This window comes from Calidris pugnax, unplaced genomic scaffold (assembly GCF_001431845.1).
Source record: "Calidris pugnax isolate Ruff unplaced genomic scaffold, ASM143184v1 scaffold186, whole genome shotgun sequence".
NCBI classification, from domain to species: Eukaryota; Metazoa; Chordata; class Aves; order Charadriiformes; family Scolopacidae; genus Calidris; species Calidris pugnax.
Window position 1 is genome coordinate 181,780 of NW_015090994.1, and position 22,788 is coordinate 204,567.

Consider the following 22,788-nt stretch of genomic DNA (forward strand, 5'->3'; position numbering starts at 1 on the left):
CTGTGTTCAGTTTTGGGCCCCTCACTACAGGAAAGACATTGAGGTGCTGGAGCGTGTCCAGAGGAGAGCCACCAAGCTGGTGAGGGGTCTGGAGAACAAGTCCTATGAGGAGAGGCTGAGGGAACTGGGCATGTTTAGTTTGGAGAAGAGGAGGCTGAGGGGAGACCTCATTGCCCTCTCCATCTCCCTGAAAGGAGGTTGGAGAGAGGTGGGTATTGGCCTCTTCTCCCAAGGGAATAATGACAGACCCAGAGGAAATGGACTAAAGTTGGGTCAGGGGAGGTTTAGATGAAGAATTACTTTACTGAGAGAGTGGTCAGGCCCTGGAACAGCCTGCCCAGGGAGGTGGTGGAGTCACCATCCCTGGAGGGATTTAAGAAACGTATAGACGTGGCTCTTCAGGGCATGCTCTAGTGCCCAAGGTTATTGGTTTATGGTGAGGTGTTGAGTGTGGGGTTTAGTTGGTGGGTGCAGTGTTTTTGGTGGACGTTTGGTGTGTTTTGTTTTGGTTTTTGTTTGTTTTTTTTGTTTGTTTTTTTTTGTTTTGTTTTGTTTTGTTTTGTTTTGTGGTTGGACTCGATGATCTCAGAGGTCCCTTCCAACCACTAAGATTCTGTGATTCTGTTCTGTGATTCTGTATTGACCCCCGTCTCCTCATTTTGACCTTAAACCTCCCCTTCACGCATACCCTGGCCTGATGTCCTTGTGTAGCCACCATTCATTCCCAAGGAGCTGCTTTTGCCCCACGTGTTGCTGAGGAGGGGACGAGCTCAAGCTGTTCTTGTTCCTGCAGCTGCCCTCGAAGCCCAGCAGTCAGTCTCTGCGCATCGGGAACTGGTCAGAAAGGAAGAGCCACCGCTTGCCACGGCTGCCCAAGCGGCACAGCCACGATGACATGCTGCTGCTGGCTCACCTTGGCATCCCCTCCTCCCCTTCCAGCCTCAACGAGGACAGCCTGAGTACCACCAGTGAGCTGCTGTCTACACGGCGGGCCCGCAGGATCCCAAAGGTACTGGCAGGGTGATGAGGTTTCTGCTGAGGATAGGCCACCCGTCTGCAAGAGTTTGCAAAGTCCTATCAGGCTTTAGCCATCACTGAAAGCTGTTTTTGTATGCTAAAGGAAAATTGAGATCAAAACAGAAAGAGTAACTCTCCGGAGCTAAGACATACTGTTTGTACATAAAGCTGTTCTGTGAAAATCCCTTCCCTAGAAGTAGGCAACTGCCCTGGTCTAAGAGGAGCAAACATCTGATTGCCACCTTTGCACAGAGTTGATTCTAAGCCAATTCTCTTCTCCACACTTTTCTCTAAGCATTGTGGTGGGTCAGAGCGTTATTTTGTACTTTAATTTATGATTTTGGATGGGTAATGGCCAAGTAATTATTATATATCACATGCTATAGTGTTTTAAATGTTTTTTTTTTTTTCCCTTCTCATTTGTTTACTGATCTCAGGAAAATAACTATTACCGGCCTAATACGTTTTCCTTCATTTACTCACAACCTAACCCATCCTGATAACCCTGCTGTCCCGATGAATTTGAAACAAAAATTAATTTTCCAATTTTCAAGGGGTTTTCCAATTCAAAATGTGATGTGAAAAAACCAAAGAGCAGCAAAACCCAACAAACCTTTTCTATTACAATAGCAATAGAGGTGGGGAAGAACAGCCAATGTATTTATTTTTTGCTTGTGAACAAAGTTGATTTTTACTGTATGTTCAGCTCTTTCCTGTTCTTATTAGAGAGCATATTTCAAAGGATGTGGCTGTAAATACTGTAAATAGAGGGAAATTTTTATATTCCTGTCAATTAGTCTGAAATTCTGTCTAAACAAGGAACAGACAAAAAGGAGGAAATTAAGTCCATGTCCTTAATATTTACTATATTTTTACTTCCTTGGAATATACTATTTAACAGCACAAATTAACATACATCTGTGAAGAAAGTTACAGCGTAACTTACAAAAGTAGCTTATGACTTGGTTTTGAGTAGAACTGGTTGACTGCTGTTTCATACCAAACTTTTTTCAAGTGGGAGAACAAGCAAGGATTTTAACACTTCAAGCTGTCCGTTCTGGGCCAGACCCTCTTTCTCTGGTGAGGGGCTGCATGAGTTTTTGTTCCAGTCTGTGCTCTGTTACTGACGACTTGGCTTTGAGTAGAACTGGTTGACTGCTGTTTTGTACCAAACTTTTTTCCTTTTTTTTTTTTTTCTCCCTGATTTAAGGGACATATATTCTTATACAAAATTATGTTTTCAGCATATAAATATTCATGATAATTCCTGGGTTCGACCACTCTGGCTCCTAGAATCACATCACTGGGGAATCCCAGGGTTTTGTTGAGACAATGTCAGTTGTTAGACGGAAAAACTCAAACCTGAGAAACCCCTGTTCTGTACCACCCCCAGTGATGCTTTGTGAAGCAATACCCAAATTCTTTCAACATCTGAGCCTTCTTCACCACGGTGCAGGTACTTCACCCTTGGTGAAGGAGCCGAAGCAGGCAAAGTGCTGAGCAGCACAGCAAGGAGAGTGCAACATAGAATCATAAAACCATAGAATTGCCCAGGCCGGAAGGGACCTCCAAAGGCCATCTAGTCCGACCCCCCCGCAGTCAGCAGGGACACCCCCAACTAGACCAGGTTGCCCAGGGCCTCGTCGAGCCTCTCCTTGAATATCTCCAGGGATGGGGCCTCAACCACCTCCCTGGGCAACCTGTTCCAGTGCTCCACCACCCTCACAGTGAAGAACCCTCTCCTCATCTCCAGTCTAAATCTGTTCCCCTCCACCTTGAAGCCATTTCCCCTCGTCCTGTCACTGCAGGCCTTTCTAAACAGGGTCTCCCCAGCCTTCCTGTAGGCTCCCTTCAGGTACTGGAAGGCTGCTATTAGGTCTCCCTGGAGCCTCCTCTTCTCCAGGCTGAACAACCCCAGCTCCCTCAGCCTGTCCTCAGAGCAGAGGTGCTCCATCCCCCTGATCATCCTTGTGGCCCTCCTCTGGACCCTCTCCATCAGGTCCATGTCCTTCTTCTATTGAGGGCTCCAGACCTGCACACAATACTCCAGGTGAGGTCTCACCAGAGCAAAGTGGCAGAATCCCCTCTCTGGACCTGCTGGCAACGCAGCTTTTGATGCAGCCCAGGATGGGATTGGCCTTCTGGGCTGCAGCTGCCCACTGCCTGCTCATGTCCAGCTTCTCATCCACCAGCACCCCCAAGTCCCTTTCCTCAGGGCTGCTTTCTAATACCTCACCCCCTAGTTTGTATTGGTGGCGAGGATTGTTCCGGCCGAGGTGCAGAACCTTGCATTTGCTCTTGTTGAACCTCATGAGGTTCAACATCCCAGCAGGGGTTCGCTCCTGGTTCCCCATGCCTTGTTCAGGGCGTATGTGCAGGAGTTTCTGGCCTGGCACACGCACTCCAGCTGGGCAGGGTTTGGCCCTGTGGTGCTGTGCAGATTCCCAGCAGGCAGAGCCAGGCACACGGCCTCAAGCAGAGAAATTCCAGCTGAGTCTTGCTGGTGGGTTGCACATGGCTCAGTCAGCACGTAGAGGCAAAATCCCCAATACTGCTTCAAGTGGGAGAAAAAGCAAGGATTTTAACACTTCAAGCTGTCTGTTCTGGGCCAGACCCTCTTTCTCTGTTGAGGGGTTGCATGAGTTTTTGTTCCAGTCTGTGCTCTTTTACTTTCTACTCTATCTATAGTGAATTAGTTTCACTGAGTATATTTCTCTCTTCAAGCTGAGGTAAAACAGCTTTTGCAAATTGTATTATAGTTCTACCAGTAAAGCTGCTACAGAATGAGCTACACTGCTCTTGACTCATAAAACGTTATGAAGATTAATTGCTACATATTTATGACTCTCCAGAAATTATGATGTTCTGTTTAATTGTGAATTCTTAGTAAACCCAGTGTCTTGTTGAAGGCACTAAACACAAGTCATCTCATTAATAGTTTCTGTCATCTTAGATTTTTTTGGATAGACAGTTATTATCTGCATTAACCCTCCCGGAGGGAAGTCATAAATGTGATTATCTGGAGTTAAAATTCTGGCTAGTGCTGGTGAAAGCCAGCTAAGGCCAGCACTAGTAGCTAACTTCAAAATAGTTTTGTAGATAAGATTGGAGAAAGTAGATACAGCACCTCTGAAGTTAGGTAAGCACAGGAGGAGTTGGAAGAGGGAGGGAGGAAGGGAGGGAAGAGAAGTCCATATGGGCCAGATCCTCAGCTGATATGATACAAACTTCAAAACAGCTGGTTCACTCTGTACCTGAAAAGGCTTTAAAAAGTGGGGGCCATCTGCTTCTGTGCTTGTTTGAACACACTAAAATCTCAATTCAGAGAAGTGCTGACACAAATGTTACTTTTGTATTCAAAATAAGAATATGATCTTAAGGTCCATGAGAGTTTGGCAAAGTTGGATATGGCTAATGGATCACTGTTATTAGACAATTAAAGTGAAGAGAGAAACAGTAGCATAGAGAGAGAGGAACAAGGTGGTAGAAGATAACAGCAACGTTTGAAATCTCGGGCTTATTGTGCTTTTATTGCACTTTTATTGCAAATGTCTATATGATTTCTGAAAATGGGATTTAGGTTTCTTAGTTATTTAATTGTTTTTTAAAATATATTCATAGATAAAGGAGTGAGATTCAAAATAAGTAATGAAAACAATTGGGATTCAAAATAAGAGAGAGAAGAAATGCACTTTGGAATAGTAAAGGTTTTGGGGGGTTCAGCTGACCTATCATCCACGGTCAAATTCTTTGTTTGGACAGGTTAGTTAAAAGTCTCCTGACAGAAAAGTGTTTGGTCTTTCTGATTCCTCATTTGCTTATTTTACAGCTTGTCCAAAGAATCAATTCCATCTACAGTGCAAAAAGAGGAAAAAAACGATTGAAGAAACTTTCTATGTCCAGCATTGAGACAGCATCCCTACGAGGTATGGCACAAGCATCGTGGCTCAGTAAATCCATTTGAATGTCACGGGATTAACAGATTCCCTTCTTTCCTCCACATCTACCCTGGGCTCTACGTTGTTTAGAACTTTCTTGTACAAACAATGATAACTTTGTGTCTGCAAGAGGAGAAAATGGGGATGAGCTAAAAATAAGCAAGATTCTCAGCATTGTCTATCCCACTAATCCCATGCTCAGATAGATTTACCCAGCTTCTTCTCTAGTTCATTTTTTGAGTAATTCGCATCTGTAAGTTCAGTCCAAAATTCAAAGTTTTGACCTTGCAATTCATTCATGCTTTTTCCTGGCATGTGAATATAACTCACACTGTGCTTCAGACTGCTTCTGGAAAAGCAGGGGCCAAAAAGAAATTCAGGCTATGTTTGTAGTAGTACAATAGAGATTTAATGGTGAGTACGTGTCAGAAATACGTCTTGTCATAAGGTTCCTTTTGCATCTTACTCTCACTCAGTTTGCTGAGTTCTGGTGACTGAAAATATTGCCCAGACAGACAAAACTCATAAAGCTTATTTTGACTTCAAGTGCTGCATAATGTTTTCTCCAAAAAATTAAAGTCTGAAAAAGTAGTAGAAGGGTCACAATCCATTTTCCAAATGACACGTTCACCTCTATAGCTTAGTGTAGTTGGAGCTTCAGTGCAACCAATTGCTGTAATGGAGAATTTTGCACTTTCATCAAAATGAAGCTCTTATTCTCAAGCAAAAAATGAAACTTAATCCAAGGAAAACACAATCTAAGGAGTCATTCAAACTGTTTGTTTCAAGATGTTTTAAAACTGAGGGAGAGCATGTGTGGATCACAAGGCTCAGTGCAAGATATGATTTTTCCCTGCTTGCCACAGTAAAGCAAGTTTCTGTTTGCTTTGGTTTTGCATTAACTGATCCCTCTGTTTCCTTTGCAGATGAGAACAGTGAGAGTGAGAGTGACTCAGATGACAGGTTTAAAGGTAAGGGATCAGCTTTCATTAACTTCAAGTCAGCCACTGTCACAGACCTTATCGATGTACATTCTCCTGCTACTGCACGTTGTTCCTCTCCATGGCCTATATTTTCCTTCCTGAACTATGCTAACTCCATTACTGCAGAGCTCACAAAGTTTCCAACACAGGAGCATGAACGTGGAAAGCAAGGACAAAATGAGCTGTGAGGATCTAACAAGGATTTGGCAACTGTGGGATATAATGAAGAACAGGACCTTTGATAGAATTGCTTTGTCAGCCACTTCACAGATGCTGATGTTTTCCAGACTGACTACTGGGTGCAAACTTAGAGGGATGAGATTGGATAAATATGTTCTCTTCTTATTCATACACTGCTTTAAGTGTTTAGTGCTAGCTGCTGCTGGAGGCAAGGTTCTGGGTCTGATCCAGCAGGCGGTTCTTATACTTTTTTATAGGTCTGCAGTCTCCAAATTGTAGAAATTCCTTTATCAGTGCACAGCACCTGCACAAACTCTGCTTGAGCCAGGCCAGTAAATTAGTCCCTCATTTTCAAGAGTCCTGATACACAGAGAACTATAAAAAATGTTGAAGGCAGCAACATCAGATTTTATTACTAAAAAGCTATCATGTTAGTCAGTGAGGGGAAAAAAAGCCAAGAATATGGAACTGTGGCTATAAGATAAGGGACAAGCATTCATGTCTATCTGCTGCAGATGTCACCTGCTTTGGTTCATGCAGAAAACCTTCCTGGAAAAAATTGTCTTAGGGAAAAAGATTTGTTCCAGATAGTTGGTGGTAAGAACACCCAAAACAAGCTGTACAGTGATAGGTGGGAAAGGGCTCATTGCTCCTTTGAAGACAAGTACCAGCCCAAAAGTGTTTTCAGTTCTATTTCTGTGTCAAAACATATATGCTTTTGCTCATAGCCCATGGAAGAAGACAGGACCTGGCCTCTCTCTTGTTATTGGGAGGTTATTCTCATTTCACTGGAAACTGGGAGTTTTTTCCCAAGTCGTTGTGGGATGGAGGATCTTCATTCTGATGGCTCCCTAACCAACTGTTCCTGCATGACCTTATCTTTACATTGATGCTCTCAGGGCACCCTGAGCCAAATATCCAGTTGTCATGTGTAGCATGACATGATCCATTGAGTCCCCATCTGTTGGGGTGGGCTCTTTGGCTTCACCTCTTGCAAATGTGAAACACTGTCAGACTGTTGCAGACTATCTCAAGGCAGGACAAGGCGGGTTATTTCTTGGGATTTAGCTTCCCTAGTTGTGCAGTCTCATCAGGATCCAAGTGCTTTAACAAAATAAGATTTTATTTTGGTGTTCTTGAAACAGTTGTATGACGGCTGGTCATACAACAAGAAAGAAAGGGCTTCCCTTCCTTTCTGTCAATTACTGCTGTGATCAAGTACTTGTGACATCTTATTTCCCTACCCAAGGGACAGTCTGCCTTTTCCAAACTGTGAGCAGCATCAGTGAACATAGCCTGAAGTGACTGACATGTGCTGCTCATAATCCATTTGCCATTGCACAGAGATCCTGGTGTGAAGAGGTGGGGAAGAGAGCGTAGGAAGCTGGTTTTCCTTGTCTGTTTTCACTTACTGGTCTCCCAGAACTGGTAATGATGTTACTGACTAGTCCACCATAGATGTCTAGCAACAAGTCACTGGATCAAGACATATCTTTGAATCAGGGCTGGATGTGACCATGGGTCTAAGATTGCCTCTCGAGTGAATTGGCACAAACAACGCAATCCCACAGGAGGCAATTCACACCCCTTTCCTGTCCTTCCCTTCCCCCTTCCATGGACATAGTTCCATGGCTTGTACAGGCTATGCCTGTGGTGTAGGGAAAGAGAAAAATACACAGAATCTTCTAGGTTGGAAGGGACCTTAAAGATCATCTTGTCCAACCGTCAACCTAACTGACAAAAATAGACACCCACACAACAAACAAGGAGCATCATCACTAAACCAGACCTCCCAGCACTACAGCAACCTGTCTTTTGAACACCTCCAGGGATGGGGCCTCAACCACCTCCCTGGGCAACGATGTTACTGACTAGTCCACTGTAGATGTCTAACAACAAGTCACTGGATCAAGACATACCTTTGATTCAGGGCTGGATGTGACCATGGGTCTAAGATCGCCTCTCAAGTGAATTGGCACAAACAACGCAATCCCACAGGAGGCAATTCACACCCCTTTCCTGTCCTTCCCTTCCCCCTTCCATGGACATAGTTCCATGGCTTGTACCCTCACCAGCTTTGGTGCCCTTCTCTGGACCCGCTCCAGCACCTCAATGTCTTTTTTGTGGTAGGGGGCCCAAAACTGGACACAGTACTCGAGGTGGGGCCTCACCAGTGCCGAGTACAGGGGGACAATCACCTCTCGGGTCCTACTTGCCATGCTGTTCCTGATACAGGCCAGGATGCTGTTGGCTTTCTTGGCCACCTGGGCACACCTTCAGTGGTTCTTAGCATAAAGCTGTGCTATGTAGGAACAGGTCCCAGAACTGTTTTTCATCAACGTAAACCAGGTCCAATTCAGGCCTGAGATGTGTCACCCTGGGGGCCCTAGTGCACACCCACACAACAGTTTATAATCTAGTCTTATGTGCAAAGTAAAAGCAGACCTTTGGCTGGGTAACAGTTATGAACTGCAAATTATTTCAGTGACTTAGCATTGCATCACTTCAATACTAGGAGAGAGTTTTGATTTATGGGTGCAATTAGTGAGGAAGACTACAGCAGGGAGGTTTGCTTTTGAAAGGAAAACACGCTTGGAATAATAGGCTGGCAAATTGAGTCCTTTGTGAATGGCTCTGGTTTACACATAGGCATTACAGTCCCAGGTAACCATCTGTCTCTTTTTTTTTTTTCTTTTCCTTTTTTCTTTTGTTTTTTTTTTTTTTTAAATGCCAGCTCATACCATGCGTCTAGTGCACATCCAGTCAATGCTGAAGAGGGCTCCAAGTTATCGAACCCTGGAGCTGGAGCTGATTGAATGGCAGGAACGGGAGTTATTTGAGTATTTTGTGGTAGTGTCACTGAAAAAGAAGCCCTCTAAAAACACTTACCTCCCAGAAGTGACATATCAGTTTCCTAAGGTAAAATAAAAATTCTTACATACAGTTCATGCTAAGATCAATAAAGTGAATAAGTGGGAAAATTAATAGAAATACGTTTTTAAAATTGAGTTACTCATTCAGTTTTTGTAATTTTTCTAAGGCAATCTGTTACAAAGTGAAGGGCATAGAAAAGGTGGCTGAAAGCTTTCCCTGTTTACAAATGTATCTTTTTCATTGCTGGAGAGTTTGGCCTGATGGTAGGTACTTTAAAGACTGTGTTTAAATTCACTAAATTCACTGTGTCTAAATATTTCACTTTTAACTCATTTTGGCTATATTAGGATTTGTTCCAGAACTCACTGAAGTCAATGGAAAGACTTTTGCTGATGTATGGCATTTCTCTTCTGCTCTTGCAGCAGAAAGGAATTTGAGTTAGGACTGTTTTAAGTGGCCATTTTGCAACGAGGGAGTTTTGGGCGATTTAAAAAAAAATAAATTTAAAAACCTCCAGCAGTGATTATTTCTGTTGTACTAGCATCTGTAAGACCATCCTGGGGTCATGCCTCGCTTTGCCAAGCACAAGCAAAGAGCAAGATGATGGGCCCTTGCTCCTCAGAGGTCATGAGTAACTCCCCCTCCTGAGAGGTGCTGTGAAGCTGGTGTTAAGAGTAACTGACTGAACCTTGGTTGTCTCCCCCACAGCTAGAAAGACCAACCAAGCAAATGCGTGAAGCAGAGGAGCGTCTCAAAGCTATCCCTCAGTTCTGCTTTCCTGATGCCAAGGACTGGCTCCCTGTCTCTGAATACAACAGGTAAACCCTCCGGAGGTCCTCTGCTGATGGAGTGCATCTAGAGCAGCCCTCAGCCTCGCTGATGCCCAATTAAGGAAGTAGCAGTTTGAGTCTTGGCTGCTTCAGGCTCAAGCAGCTGTCTTTAATTGTTTTGGGGTTTTTTTTTTAAAGTTCTGTATTATTTTGCTTCTCAATTCTGCCTGCCTCACAGGCCTGTGTGGCTGAGGGGAAAAGGTTTGAAGGTTCCTCTCAGTTCTAAGCCCAAAAGCATAAATGGAAGTATTTAAAATATATCTTAATAAGGACAGGGCCCTACCCACCACCTTCCCTGGTCGTTTACCCCAGAATGCTGATCTAACATAGTAGGACACTTCTTTATCTGGCTCAAAGCAATGCTGTTCTGAGAACTTTTTCTGAGCTGACCTCTGTGCCAGCAGAGGACCTCTGTCTTCCTTCCCTTACAGATGAATGACTACAGGAGAAGGGCAAGGAAAGGGAAAGACATGCTTGCATTTACCTTTTCATTCAAAACAAGCCTCAAAAAATGTATCTTTTATTTTTTCCCCCTGCATCAATACATCAGAACCTGTTGATCTAAAGGTGTAGAAGTAGCAGAGTAGGCAGGAGGGATAGTGTGATAGAATGGTGTGGATTGGAAAAGACCTTTAAAGGTCATCTGGTCTGAAGTCCTGCAATGAGCAGAGACACCTTCAACAAGTTCAGGTTGCTCAAAGCCCCGTCCATCCTGACATTGAATGTTTCCAGGGATGGGGCATCTACAACCCCTTTTCCTATTGCCACTAAAAAGTCTGTCCCCGTCTTTCATAGAAGCCCCCTTAGAAGAACTGAAAGGCCACAGTAAGGTCTCCTCAGAGTCTTCTCTTTTCCAGCCTAAACAAACAACCCCAGCTCTGTCAGCCTGGCCTCACAGAGGAGATGTTCCATCCCTCTGATTATTTCTGTGGTCCTACTCTGGACCTGCTGAGGACTCCAAAACTAGACGCACTACTCCAGGTGGGGTTTCCCCATATGCCCCTAGAATATGACATGGATTTTTAAGATGCATGGTCTGAGATGTATAAATGAAGTAAGATTTGTTCGGAGTGTCTAGAGGGACTTTCAATGATGACAAGGAACTAGCATTCACCTGCAGTGATTACTATAGCCAAGAATAAATATGTGTGGAACTTTTTATTGGCTTATGTATGGCACATGCAACATAACCATCTTATATTCTGTGTTGCTTTGGTGTATTATTGAGTATATGGATATATCTGAATAGTGACTTACTGAAAACACTGAAGCAGAAGCAGACAACTGTGTGGGTAATACTGGTATGAGAAGCAGACAGCCCTGCCCACACAGCACCTCACCTCTTCTGCTGCTGCTCTCCTAGGCAGAACTTTTCAGGAGCCCACATTCGTGAAACAAGATATGGCTCCCATATACAGCTATAAGTATATAAACCCTGGCATTCCAGCACAAAGAAAAAGAGTTTTATATAATGCCATTTAAAACTTGCAAGGCAGTCAGGAACGTTTCTCAGTCTAGGCAAAAAACCCTTCCCTTTACCTGTGCTGCTGGAATTACAGCTTTAAACTGTTGTTTTACTTCTCTGTCACAAATGGTACTTATCCTAGATAGGGATATAAAATGAGCTGGATTTTTGAAATCTGTGTTGTTTCCAGATTAGAAAAGATTTCTGTACTCCTAGAGAATATCTAAGGTTCTCCCTTTAAGAACAAAGCACAGTCCAAAGACAGGCTCTAACTAAACGGTCAGGGAGATACAGCATTTGAATACTGCTCTCAAAATCTGATTATTGTGTTCCTTCTGCAGTACAAAGGGATTGCCATGTCACTGAAATTCAGCTCCCATCTCTTCCTATAATAAGATAGTTTTCTGCAACTATGCAGACATTTTTGCTCTACTCTTGAAGGAATTTGTCCACAGAGTATTTCCAGATGATGGGCAGAGGGAGAGAAGATCCTCCAGTGGGTAGAATCTCTCACTGGATAACGGAATATCCGTTTCTAAATGATCTACCTTGCAGCTATACTGTAGTTCTGAGAGTAAGATTTGGGCAATTTATTTTCTTCTAGTGAGACCTTCTCTTTCATGCTGACTGGGGAAGATGGGAGCCGGCGGTTTGGTTATTGCAGGAGGCTGTTGGTAAGTAGTTTCTCACAACCTCAAAATGCAGAATTCTGTTAAACAGTGTCTCAAAACTATAGTCTGAACTTTGAGGGTGTGTCTCGTGGCTTTAAAAGAAAGCAGTTACTCAGTCTGAAATTTAGAAATGTAAGGAGCTCAAGTGAAATAGGAATTTGTAATGGCTGTCTCAATCAAATAGAACCCAAGTCTTGTAGGAAGTTCATAAGGAGGTGGAAAGTTTCTTGTGTGAGCGCTTACTTTTAAAATGCTTTATATTACGTGCTTCCAAGCAGAATCGGGAATACTACAACACTGCATGCAAAGGCCAATGTGGTATTTCTAAACATTTGTGAGTAGCGTTTATCTTTTGGACAGCTGCTTACATCTCCAAAGCCCTCTGCCAACGCTGCCTGGTGAGTCTGCAGCAGCGCCGTGATGTAGGTAAATAAGCCACCCTGTCAAGTAGGAGGCCAACAATGGTGGAGAGGACACCACCATCACTGTTTGCTCAGGACCATGCAATGAGCTGATGCCAGTGCCAGGAAATCTTGGTTCTCGGGCTTCTTTTCAGTCCTCATGACCAGGGGTGGTCAATTGGTGGTGCAGGCACCTGACTCAGCCTACCAAACAGCTTTGTCTCATCACCTGGAAAATCACTGGTTACCTGACAAATTGAGAGCATGGCAGTGTGTGTCAGGGCAGGGAGGAGGAAACTGCACAAAGGCTTGCAAAATGTATTAAAGCAGGTGAAACACAGCACAAACAGGGATTTTGCTGCCCATCCTGCAGACCTGACTGGATGGCAGCAAAGCATAAATCAGTTGGTTGTTCCTGCTCTAGCCTGTACTCATCACCTCTCAGATAGGTTTGGAGCTGGTTGCTAGTGGGGAGCCATGGCTGTCCACATTATAGTTGCCTACACTTGGTTGGAGGGTTTATATGGACGTTGGATGCTGAGCAGGTGAAACACAGCACAAACAGGGATTTTGCTGCCCATCCTGCAGACCTGACTGGATGGCAGCAAAGCATAAATCAGTTGGTTGTTCCTGCTCTAGCCTGTACTCATCACCTCTCAGATAGGTTTGGAGCTGGTTGCTAGTGGGGAGCCATGGCTGTCCACATTATAGTTGCCTACACTTGGTTGGAGGGTTTATATGGACGTTGGATGCTGCAGGAGCCTTTTTCGTTCTCTGAAAAATGAATGTCTGCAGCAGCGTTGCAAACTTGTAAATAGGCAGTTCTGATCTAAGCGAAGGAGACACTGGCACTTTTCCCTTTCTTCCCTCTCTGGCATGATTTCCCAGTATTTCCAGGTGGGGAGCACCTGCCTCCAGTAGCTTTTAGTTGCCTACAGTAGACAGAGCAACTCACTGTCATCACAGAATCACAGAATCTTCTAGGTTGGAAGGGACCTTAAAGATCATCTTGTCCAACCGTCAACCTGACTGACAAAAATAGACACCCACACAACAAACAAAAAGCAACACCATCACTAAACCAGACCTCCCAGCACTACATCAACCTGTCTTTTGAACACCTCCAGGGATGGGGCCTCAACCACCTCCCTGGGCAGCCCATTCCAATGGCTGAGAACCCTTTCCGTGAAAAAATGTTTCCTAATATCCAGCCTGAACCTCCCCTGGTGTCACTTGAGGCCATTTCCTCTCGTCCTGTCGCCTGTGACTTGGGAGAAGAGACCGACCCCCACCTCTCTACACCCTCCTTTCAGGGAGTTGGAGAGAGCAATAAGGTCTCCCCTCAGCCTCCTCTTCTCCAGGCTGAATAACCCCAGCTCCCTCAGCCTCTCCTCATAAGACTTGTGCTCCAGACCCCTCACCAGCTTTGTCGCCCTTCTCTGGACCTGCTCCAGCACCTCATTAGAAAAAGCACCCTCCACCCTGCAGGCTGCCTGTACCCGACCCTGCTCTTCCCCTGCTTTTTGTCTATGGCAAAGCTCCTTGTCGTGCAGACAGCAGATGCTCTGTCTGGGAGGTATTGCTGTGTGTGGTTCCTCTATTTGTAAGAAGTTTCGTTTAAACTAACATAAGGGAAAACTTGTTTATCAGTTCTGTGGGCGGTATTTGCCATAGGTAGCATCGCAGAGACTTGCTTACTCTGGACAACACTGTGTGTGAGTGTGGGCTACAGCAAGGTTTATATGTGGAAAGGAAACATCAATGAAGGCTTGTGTTACAATTAATTTAGAGATAAACAAGTGGAGCACCTAGAAGCTATCCTTGCTGCTGTAAACACCTTGCTGGTCTATCCTACCAGGACATAGGGCAGCAGTACAACTCAATTACTTTTTTACGTGTTGTCATTTAAAGTGATAATAAGGTACATTTGGGAAAAAGTAAAAAAAACCTGAGAAAGTGTTATCTAGAATTAAATTATGGATTTTTTTCACTCTACTAGGTAAAGGTGGTTTATGAATTTTGTATTTCTGGGAACGTTAGCAAGTTTGGAATGATGCACAGAGCTTACATTTGTGAAATGCAAAACAGTTGATCCTGGATCAGGCTGAAACTGAGATAATCAGCCACAATAAAAAAAAGGATGTATACACAGAAATGTTAAATTAGTGTGTCAAAGAAAGATGAATGTAGGCTTTTTTTCCTCACTTAAGGCTGAGTGAAATCCACTCCACATTGAAGGCAATGTAAAAATGGAACACTGACTTTCAGCTGGTGTGAAAGATAGGTTGGCATAGTGGGAAATATCAGGAACAGAATTAAATCAATACTACACACTTTTATATGAATGGTGTTTTGGGATACCATTGGTGATTGTTTTTATCCTCCATTGGCTATGGCAAAAATCAATCAGCCAGATAGCAAAAAATGATTTAAAAAGGGAAAACTAAATACTGTCTTGCTAAATCCATCTAATAATTATAAAGCCAGTAATAAAGCTGATCTGTTGCTGCCCTGAGGGATCACTTAATTCGCAATGTTTCATCTGGTTCCAAAATCTGACATGCAGAAGCTGACATGTCTCATCTCACTGGTACAGCCTACCCATCAGAGAAAAGTGGAGTGGTACCACTGTATTTTACCAGCTTATCCCTTTCTGGGGCAAATCCTGCTGTGCCTTCTTGAGAGCAAAACTGGGGCAGTCTAGGGCTTAGAAAGAAAGAGGATTTTGGATGCTGCAGAGAAACATCGCAGCATTTGTCTGCCTGGGGAAACGGCAAAAGTAGCAAAGATCTACTGTTATTTGGATCCTGCAATGTCTTTCTGTCCTGCTGAGAGAAAAGGTAGAATTGGGGTTTTCATCTGAAGTGCCTTCTCCATAAGGTTCAGCTGTGCTTACAAAGCGTGACAATTTCTTGTCCCCTGCATGGGTGAAACAGTCTCACTGATGTGTACCTCAGTATAATATTTACATTTACAGTTACATGTGTACTTTGTTATGTTATATATGCAAATACAGAGTTTATACAGGCAACAAGGAGCGGGTGAATTCTGCAGGCACTGTTGATATGCCAGAGGCTTGGGCTCTAAAGCAGATTTTGATATTTGGGTGTCCAGTTTCCTGAGCAATTTCCAGAAGCTTCCATCAGGGTGGCTCTGATGTCCAGGAGTGCAGAGCATCTCCTCTGATTAGTCACATTCCTGACCCACAAGCTCTGTAAAATGCAATAACCATCATTCAGGGACTACATACAGTTTTTGGCAAATACTCCATAAGAGAAAGGTGGGGCCATATAGAACCGTAAGAAAGCCCTAAAATCATGATGAGCTGCTCCACTTCAAGACAAGCCAACTGCTGTGAGGCTAATTCCACAGAAAATATTTCCCAGCTGTCCTGGCAAGGGATGCTCTTGTAATACCCAGCGAGAGATGTCTCACACCTTCTAGAGCATTTGGCAGTCCTGGGCAGCAGGCTCTGTGGCTGATGGGCCAACCAGCCTGATCCTGTGTCTTCTGTGGAGGTTGGTGTTACAGTTCCTTTGTTTATGAGACAATTGCTTTCTGTCAGCCTGGTTCTCCTTTGGCATGTTGTGATACGAACAAACTGTTCCACTTCTTCTTTTCTGCCTTCAGATTGCAGATTCTTCCAGACCCTTTTTTTTCTGGGGTGTGTGTGCTCAAACCCTGCCAAAAACTACCTCAAGGGATACAGTGACAATTATGTTCTGTTTGTACTACAAATCCTGTACAGTATCCCCCTTAAATGTATTTATATTGTTTTGTTTCATTTTGGAGCGGGATTAGAATGGAATGTAACCTATTGCACCACAGCAAACAATCTGTGCTTCCATAGATAGCATGAAGTTTTCCAGTTACATCTGGATACCTCTGAGGCAATCGTGTAACAGCTTTGCTAGTGACTGGATGTGAGAGGAATGCATCTTCATACAGAAGGAAATGGGCCAATATAGAGTAGAGATACTAACTCTCACTACTGCGCCATTTTACTGCAAAGAGGACGTTTTTCTTTAATAACCCAGATTAATTTAATTTTCTTTTCCGTGATAATTAATCCATTGCTAGCTCTTTTCTAGAGCTGTTCTTGGGCGGTGGCTCTGCGATACACTGAATTTCACTGAATTTTTAGAGTTGGAAGGGACCATAGAGATCATCTAGTCCACCTCCCCTGCTGAAGCAGGACCACCCAGAGCTTGTCAGAGCATGTTACTCAGGAGCATCCAGGGGGGTCTTGAAAATCTCCAGAGAAGGGGACTCCACGCCCTCCCTGGGCAGCCTGTTCCAGGGCTCTGCCACCCTCACCGTGAAAAAGTTCTTCCTCATATTCAAGTGGAGCCCTTTATGTTCCAACTTGTGCCCATTGCCCCTCGTCCTCTCAGTGGGAGTCACTGAGAAGAGTCTGGTTCCCTCCTCCCTCAGCCCGCCCTTGAGATACTTGTAGGCATTGATAAGGTCTAAGGTCTAAGCAGTGAAGATGATTTGAGCAGTTCTTTCTGATGACGTGGTCTCCCCCAGCCGGTCACGGCCGTCTCCAGTGGACATTGCAATGCCCCTGGTGCTAAGGTGCAGAAACTTGGGTAGGGGCAGAAGGGAGAGCAGGAGCACAGGCACATTTAAAATGTTTAAAAATTGCTTTCTAAAGGGTGTGATTGAAGTCTGTTCTCTATCTGTGCAACCCCATAGGCTTGTGCCCAGTAAGAGCACAGTGCATGTACAAGGATCACAGTGGTGGAAGCAGGGACCTTCTCAGTGGGTTTCTGCTGGCAGAGCCTCAGCTACACGACCAACCAGTACTGGAAAATCTGCAAGACTTTCCTTACTGGGAGGCCATGAATGGTCTCTGCTGCCCAGAAAAAAGGTGTAGACAGGTACTAGTTCTAACTAGTGGGGTAATACTAGAATATAAGATACTGCATCCTTCAAACAATGTCCTGCAGTTCGTTGCCACAGCTGGTTCATGGGAGCAATAGAAGACAAACATTTCTATCCTATCAGGCAGACATCTGAGCAGACCCAGTTCTCAGAGCCGAAAGCCTGACAATGTCAGGATTTCTTGGCTGGTAACTTTGTACTTGCAGAAATAAGATGAAAACCTGTAGGGTCTGTTTCACCCTATCCTACCTCTCTCCCCCCTTTCAATTAAAAATGCTCCTTCAAGCACTTTTTTAGGCTAAGATGAGCCAGCTCCAGGAGTCAGTGGAGGAATAGATGCCTGAACAAGAAGTGTGTACATTAAAACATGAAAAACATGGGACTAGTTCATCCTACATTTGCTGGGGCAGGAGAGGAGAATTCGTTACACGTCGTTAGGTGGGACTAGTTCATCCTACATCTGCTGGGGCAGGAGAGGAGAATTCGTTACACCATGAAAGCAACTTTTGTGGGATGCAGACTAATGTTTATGGAACTGAAAAAAGCTCACTGGAAAGCCTTTTCTTCCCTTTGTCCTCTTCTCTCCATCCTGCCCTCCCACAAGCACCTTTGACAACCCTGTGCACATTGGGTGCTCTGGCATTAAAAGTTCATGTTTCACATATAACAAGAAGGCTTTTAAGACGTGCTTTTGAATTTCAAACACCCACAGTTTTCTCATGGTCTGAATTTGGAATCAAGAGCTGCCCCAGAAGCTGGCTTGTGACTGATGTATTAATTTTAGACTGTCAACATTTGAATTGCTCTGCTTCCTGATACTGTTGAGGAACATCTCTGTTTCTGGATATGCTGGCTTGCTGGTGAGGCTGGGGCTTGTGTGGCCGTGACGATGTGATTGCATTAGGTTTAAGAGAGTGGTGATCTGATCTGACACAATAATCTGATTTCTGCAGATCTGATTTCTACTTTTCAGTCTCTGTATTAGTAGATCTCTCATTCTTTAAATTAAGTTGGCCCTAACAAGGAATCAAGAGCTGCCCCAGAAGCTGGCTTGTGACTGATGTATTAATTTTAGACTGTCAACATTTGAATTGCTCTGCTTCCTGATACTGTTGAGGAACATCTCTGTTTCTGGATATGCTGGCTTGCTGGTGAGGCTGGGGCTTGTGTGGCCGTGACGATGTGATTGCATTAGGTTTAAGAGAGTGGTGATCTGATCTGACACAATAATCTGATTTCTGCAGATCTGATTTCTACTTTTCAGTCTCTGTATTAGTAGATCTCTCATTCTTTAAATTAAGCCAGCACCAAAACAGCAGACTTCCCAAGAAAGAGCCTTCCTGGTTTTTCAGTATGTCTCTTTCTGAAACTCCTAAACCTTGTCTAGTGTATGCAGAAGAATGTTCATTGGGAGGCATCTTCTCTATCTTCTTGATGTTGTCATCCACTCAACATGGTGGGTGTGATGTGGTGGAGTGTTGTGTGTGGGTTTTTTGTTGGTTTTTGTGTGTGATTGGACTTGATGATCTCAGAGGTCCCTTCCAACCATGATGATTCTGTGATTCAAGCTACGCACCCTTGTGTGTGGCTCTAATATAACTGAGCAGGAGAAATGTGCTGAGAGGTTATTTGGGAATACCATGTTTCCTTGTTCAAGAATCAGCATCTTTCATTGCTCCAAGATCAAGACAGTCCTAGAGCCAGGTCAAATTAAAATAGTGTCCTTTTCATTCTCTTGCAGAAGGAATAGACATTACACATTCTGTATGTGAACATGTCATTTGCATTGTCATTTAGAGCTAAATAATTTTATGTACTATCTCTGTTATATGTTAATGAGTTTAATGGTCTACAGTTATGGTCTCAAAGGGAGTCCATATTATTAGAGGCTTACACAGAGCTAATGCACGTGCTTTGCAAAGGCTGTTTCCTTCAGAGAACTTAGCTGCTGCTTTGCATTTCTGTTGGTTCTTTTTCATCTGGCCTTGGGGCAGCCCTTACTGCTTCCTCTAGTTTTCCTAATAATGCTGTCTGGGGAATTATTTAGAAGACATCAGGCAAAGTGTTCCGTCCCATTTTGGGGAGGAAGGAAGCACAGCCCTTCTGGAGTCTTCAGGTTAACCCCTGTCTGTTTCTCGCTGCATTCCTGCTTCTTTGAAATGGAGGTAGGAATAAAGTGCATATTTCTCTTTCTTGCCGTTTGGTAGGCCTGGTTTTGCTGTCTTTCCTCTTCACACGGTTTATCTTCAGGCAGATGGGAGAAGCTGGGAGGAGAAGTGCAGGAGGAAAAATGTTGTGTTTGGTCCCCATTGCTTTGGTTCACAGAGTCTTCTAGGTTGGAAGGGACCTTAAAGATCATCTTATCCAACCGTCAACCTGAACATTGCTTTGGTTCACAGAATCTTCTAGGTTGGAAGGGACCTTAAAGATCATCTTGTCCAACCGTCAACCTGACTGACAAAAACAGACACCCACACAACAAACAAGGAGCATCATCACTAAACCAGACCTCCCAGCACTACATCAACCCGTCTTTTGAACACCTCCAGGGATGGGGCCTCAACCACCTCCCTGGGCAGCCCATTCCAATGGCTGAGAACCCTTTCCGTGACAAAATTTTTTCCTCATATCCAGCCTGAACCTCCCCTGGTGTAACTTGAGGCCATTTCCTCTCGTCCTGTCACCTGTGACTTGGGAGAAGAGACCGACCCCCACCTCTCTATGTCTTTTTTATGGTAGGGGGCCCAAAACTGGACACAGCCCTCAAGGTAACTTGAGTATCAGGTTCCCCTGATATCAACATGCTGGGACTAGTATTCCCCAGTTATTTCTGGGGCTGTGAAACCAGGAGCTTTCCTGACACCCCCCAGCTTCCCCAGTACCTTAAAAAAACCCATACCACTGGGTTGTGTGTCCGACTGGCTGGTGGGTATGCACACTGCTGGGACAGCCTGCCATGCTTGGAAAGCAGGCGTGTGCCATGTGTGAGACTCTTGGTGCTATGCCATCCTGGAAGGAGATCTCTGAAGGCTCTGGTAGATTTCAAACACATGGACAGGGAGGCGCAATTTGAAAGAGAAAAATTGCAACCTTATTTTTTGGAGCAAAGGCCTCCTGTTTCTTTTGCCAAAGCAGGTTTTGGAGTGGGCTTTAGTCAGTAAACTTCAGATTAAACTCACTGTAAAAAAGACTGTCCTGAGCTGCTTGCGGACCAGCCCCGATGCAGATCTCAGCTCCTCCATCTCATAGCCAAGTTCTTGTCAGTTTATGTTCATCCTCTTGGGAAACTGTCTTGTTATCAACAAAACTCATTAGCATTTTCATTCGTGATACTGAACTAAGGCTGAAAATATCCCGGGCTCCATGAAAACCATTGAAAACAAATAAAAGCCAAAATATCATCCCCTCCATCCCCCTTCTTCCAGGAGGAGTGCATTGCATCAAGGCAGAGTCACTCGGATGCCTCTCAGCTGTGCTGCTTTGCCATACAGTTTCCCTTAACTGGCCCTATTCATTGTGTTGAAGAGTGAGCCATGGAGGACATGAGGACGTGGCTCCAAAGCTTTGTAGCTACCTTGTAGAGCACATCCTGTCACTTGGAAGGACTGTCTTCTGGGAAGAGAGGAGGTTAAAAACCAGTACTGTTGGCCAGACACAGTGCTCAAGTCTCCTCTAGTGAAAAGAGACGAGTCCAGGCAGAGGAGGGAGGAGTGTCATGTCCCATACAATGTTTTTCTGGGGAAGAAGCGAACTAAAGCACAATGAGCAGGTGTTTTAGATCCATCTCCAAGGTGTAAACTAACGTCTGAGAGGGGAGGTTACATGAAGAGTTGCCAGTGTCAGAAATGTGAGAAGTTCTGCCCCTCAGAATGGCTCTGCCTCTTAACGTCTGAGAGGGGACGTTACGTGAAGAGTTGCCAGTGTCAGAAATGTGGAAGTTCTGCCCCTCAGAATGGCTCTGCCTCTGTCTTTTGCTTGCTGCCTCTTACAGATGATCTGTGTGCATCTGGGAGGCTGTGCTGTTTGCAGGAAAAAGTCTCTGAAATAACAGCAAAGGATGGTGAGTGCAAGGAGGGAAGAATCCCAGCTCTTGGCGACATGTTGCCTTTAAGATGTTTGAAAGCAGTGATATTTCATAAAGGAGAATCTTTGAGTAAGCGCTAAGCAGTTATTGTTTCTGGTCTTATAGATGACCCAGGAATGTGATGTTTTTACTGGCACTCAGTGAGACAGCTCTTGGTTGGGAGCTATCCAAGGCTCCTGGCATGGATTCGGCATTCCTGCAGATTTGACACAATGATTTTAACCAAAATCCCACATGCTTGATATAATCACTCAGTGCCTTTAGAAAGGGTTTTATACCTAATATGGACAAAAAAGGACTCTGCTTTTTCAGAGATGTGACGTGTAGTGAGCAGGTTTGGGTCCAGAAATAGACTCATCTGTATTCACTTAGCTTTGGTATTTTTTTTGTGGTCTTTATTATAACAGTCAGGCACCTGCTGACTGTCCAAGTCTAGATTGCAATATGCAGATTTAAAAAGCACAGCTACCTTCTCTTGATTGACATTTGTGTGGCATGTAAATGTCAAACACACCGTGGGGAAGTTAATCACTGTATCAGCAGAGTGTAATGATGAGACAAAAGATAAAAATATACTGGCCTTCTATGTGGATACAGAGCAGATGATCATTGGCTAAATGTACGAGTGGGCAGAAGCTGATGGAAACAGTGACTGAGCACCTTTATCACAGAGCTGTTATTAGAAATTATTCTGTCACTGCTGCATACCAATAACGTGCGGCTGCGGAAAGAGGCTAAGTGATGCCAAGTGACTCTTTTACAGCCACTTTTCACTCCGTGTGGTACAAGCACAGCTGGCTTCAAGAGTTGCAACGAAGTAGGAGGCCTCACCTGTTGTCTCAGCCCCTGCTCTCAGCTTTTTGCTCCTGAGGTTTGTTAATGCACCTGCAGCTTCTCTGTGCCGTGACGGATGTACCTCCTGGACGAGGCAGCGCCAGGACTTCATTCCGTTGTGTCTTGAGACTACATGTGACTGCACCTGAAGTCAACAAGCTGCCTTGTTAAAAAAACAGCCCCTTGGAGGTGTGTGCCTGCTGATCTGGTGAAAATCAGTGGCAACTAGACAAAACTGGAATGATGCTTTGCAGCTTATTAAAATTACAGTGGGACGCTGCTATGCATGGATGTCACTGCCATCGGTGTGCATGGTACACACACAAGATACAGGCAGATCAGCTCTCTGCTCCGAGGACCTTGCCAGTGAAGATGGTTTTTCTGAAGTGCTCAGCATTGGGCCTAATTCTACTTCTTTTCCAGTAAATAAGCTGAATCCAGGCAGTGGTTGTACCTTCTTTCACACATGGTGCTGACACACCTTTTCCTGCAGTGCTGTAAGCAGGGGTGCAGAGTCCAGTGTGCTGAGGGGATACGTATCAGTCATGCCAATTTAAACCATTTGCTTCTTTAGGAAAATTCTTCAACAGGATGGTTACAGAGGATAGTCTTTATACGGGTTTT

The 22,788-nt window shown here is 44.3% G+C and overlaps 1 protein-coding gene across 4 annotated transcripts in view; it reads left to right on the top strand.

The window, feature by feature from the left end:
* Positions 1 to 22,788, top strand: part of ST5 (suppression of tumorigenicity 5) — a 222,252-nt gene that overhangs the window by 164,779 nt on the left and 34,685 nt on the right. For all 4 annotated transcript variants that reach the window (XM_014954839.1, XM_014954837.1, XM_014954840.1 and 1 more), the window contains 6 exons: positions 794 to 1,009; positions 4,847 to 4,943; positions 5,882 to 5,926; positions 8,853 to 9,037; positions 9,701 to 9,810; positions 11,892 to 11,961. In XM_014954839.1, the coding sequence (XP_014810325.1) occupies positions 794 to 1,009; positions 4,847 to 4,943; positions 5,882 to 5,926; positions 8,853 to 9,037; positions 9,701 to 9,810; positions 11,892 to 11,961 (723 nt within the window). The remainder of the gene's footprint in view (positions 1 to 793; positions 1,010 to 4,846; positions 4,944 to 5,881; positions 5,927 to 8,852; positions 9,038 to 9,700; positions 9,811 to 11,891; positions 11,962 to 22,788) is intronic.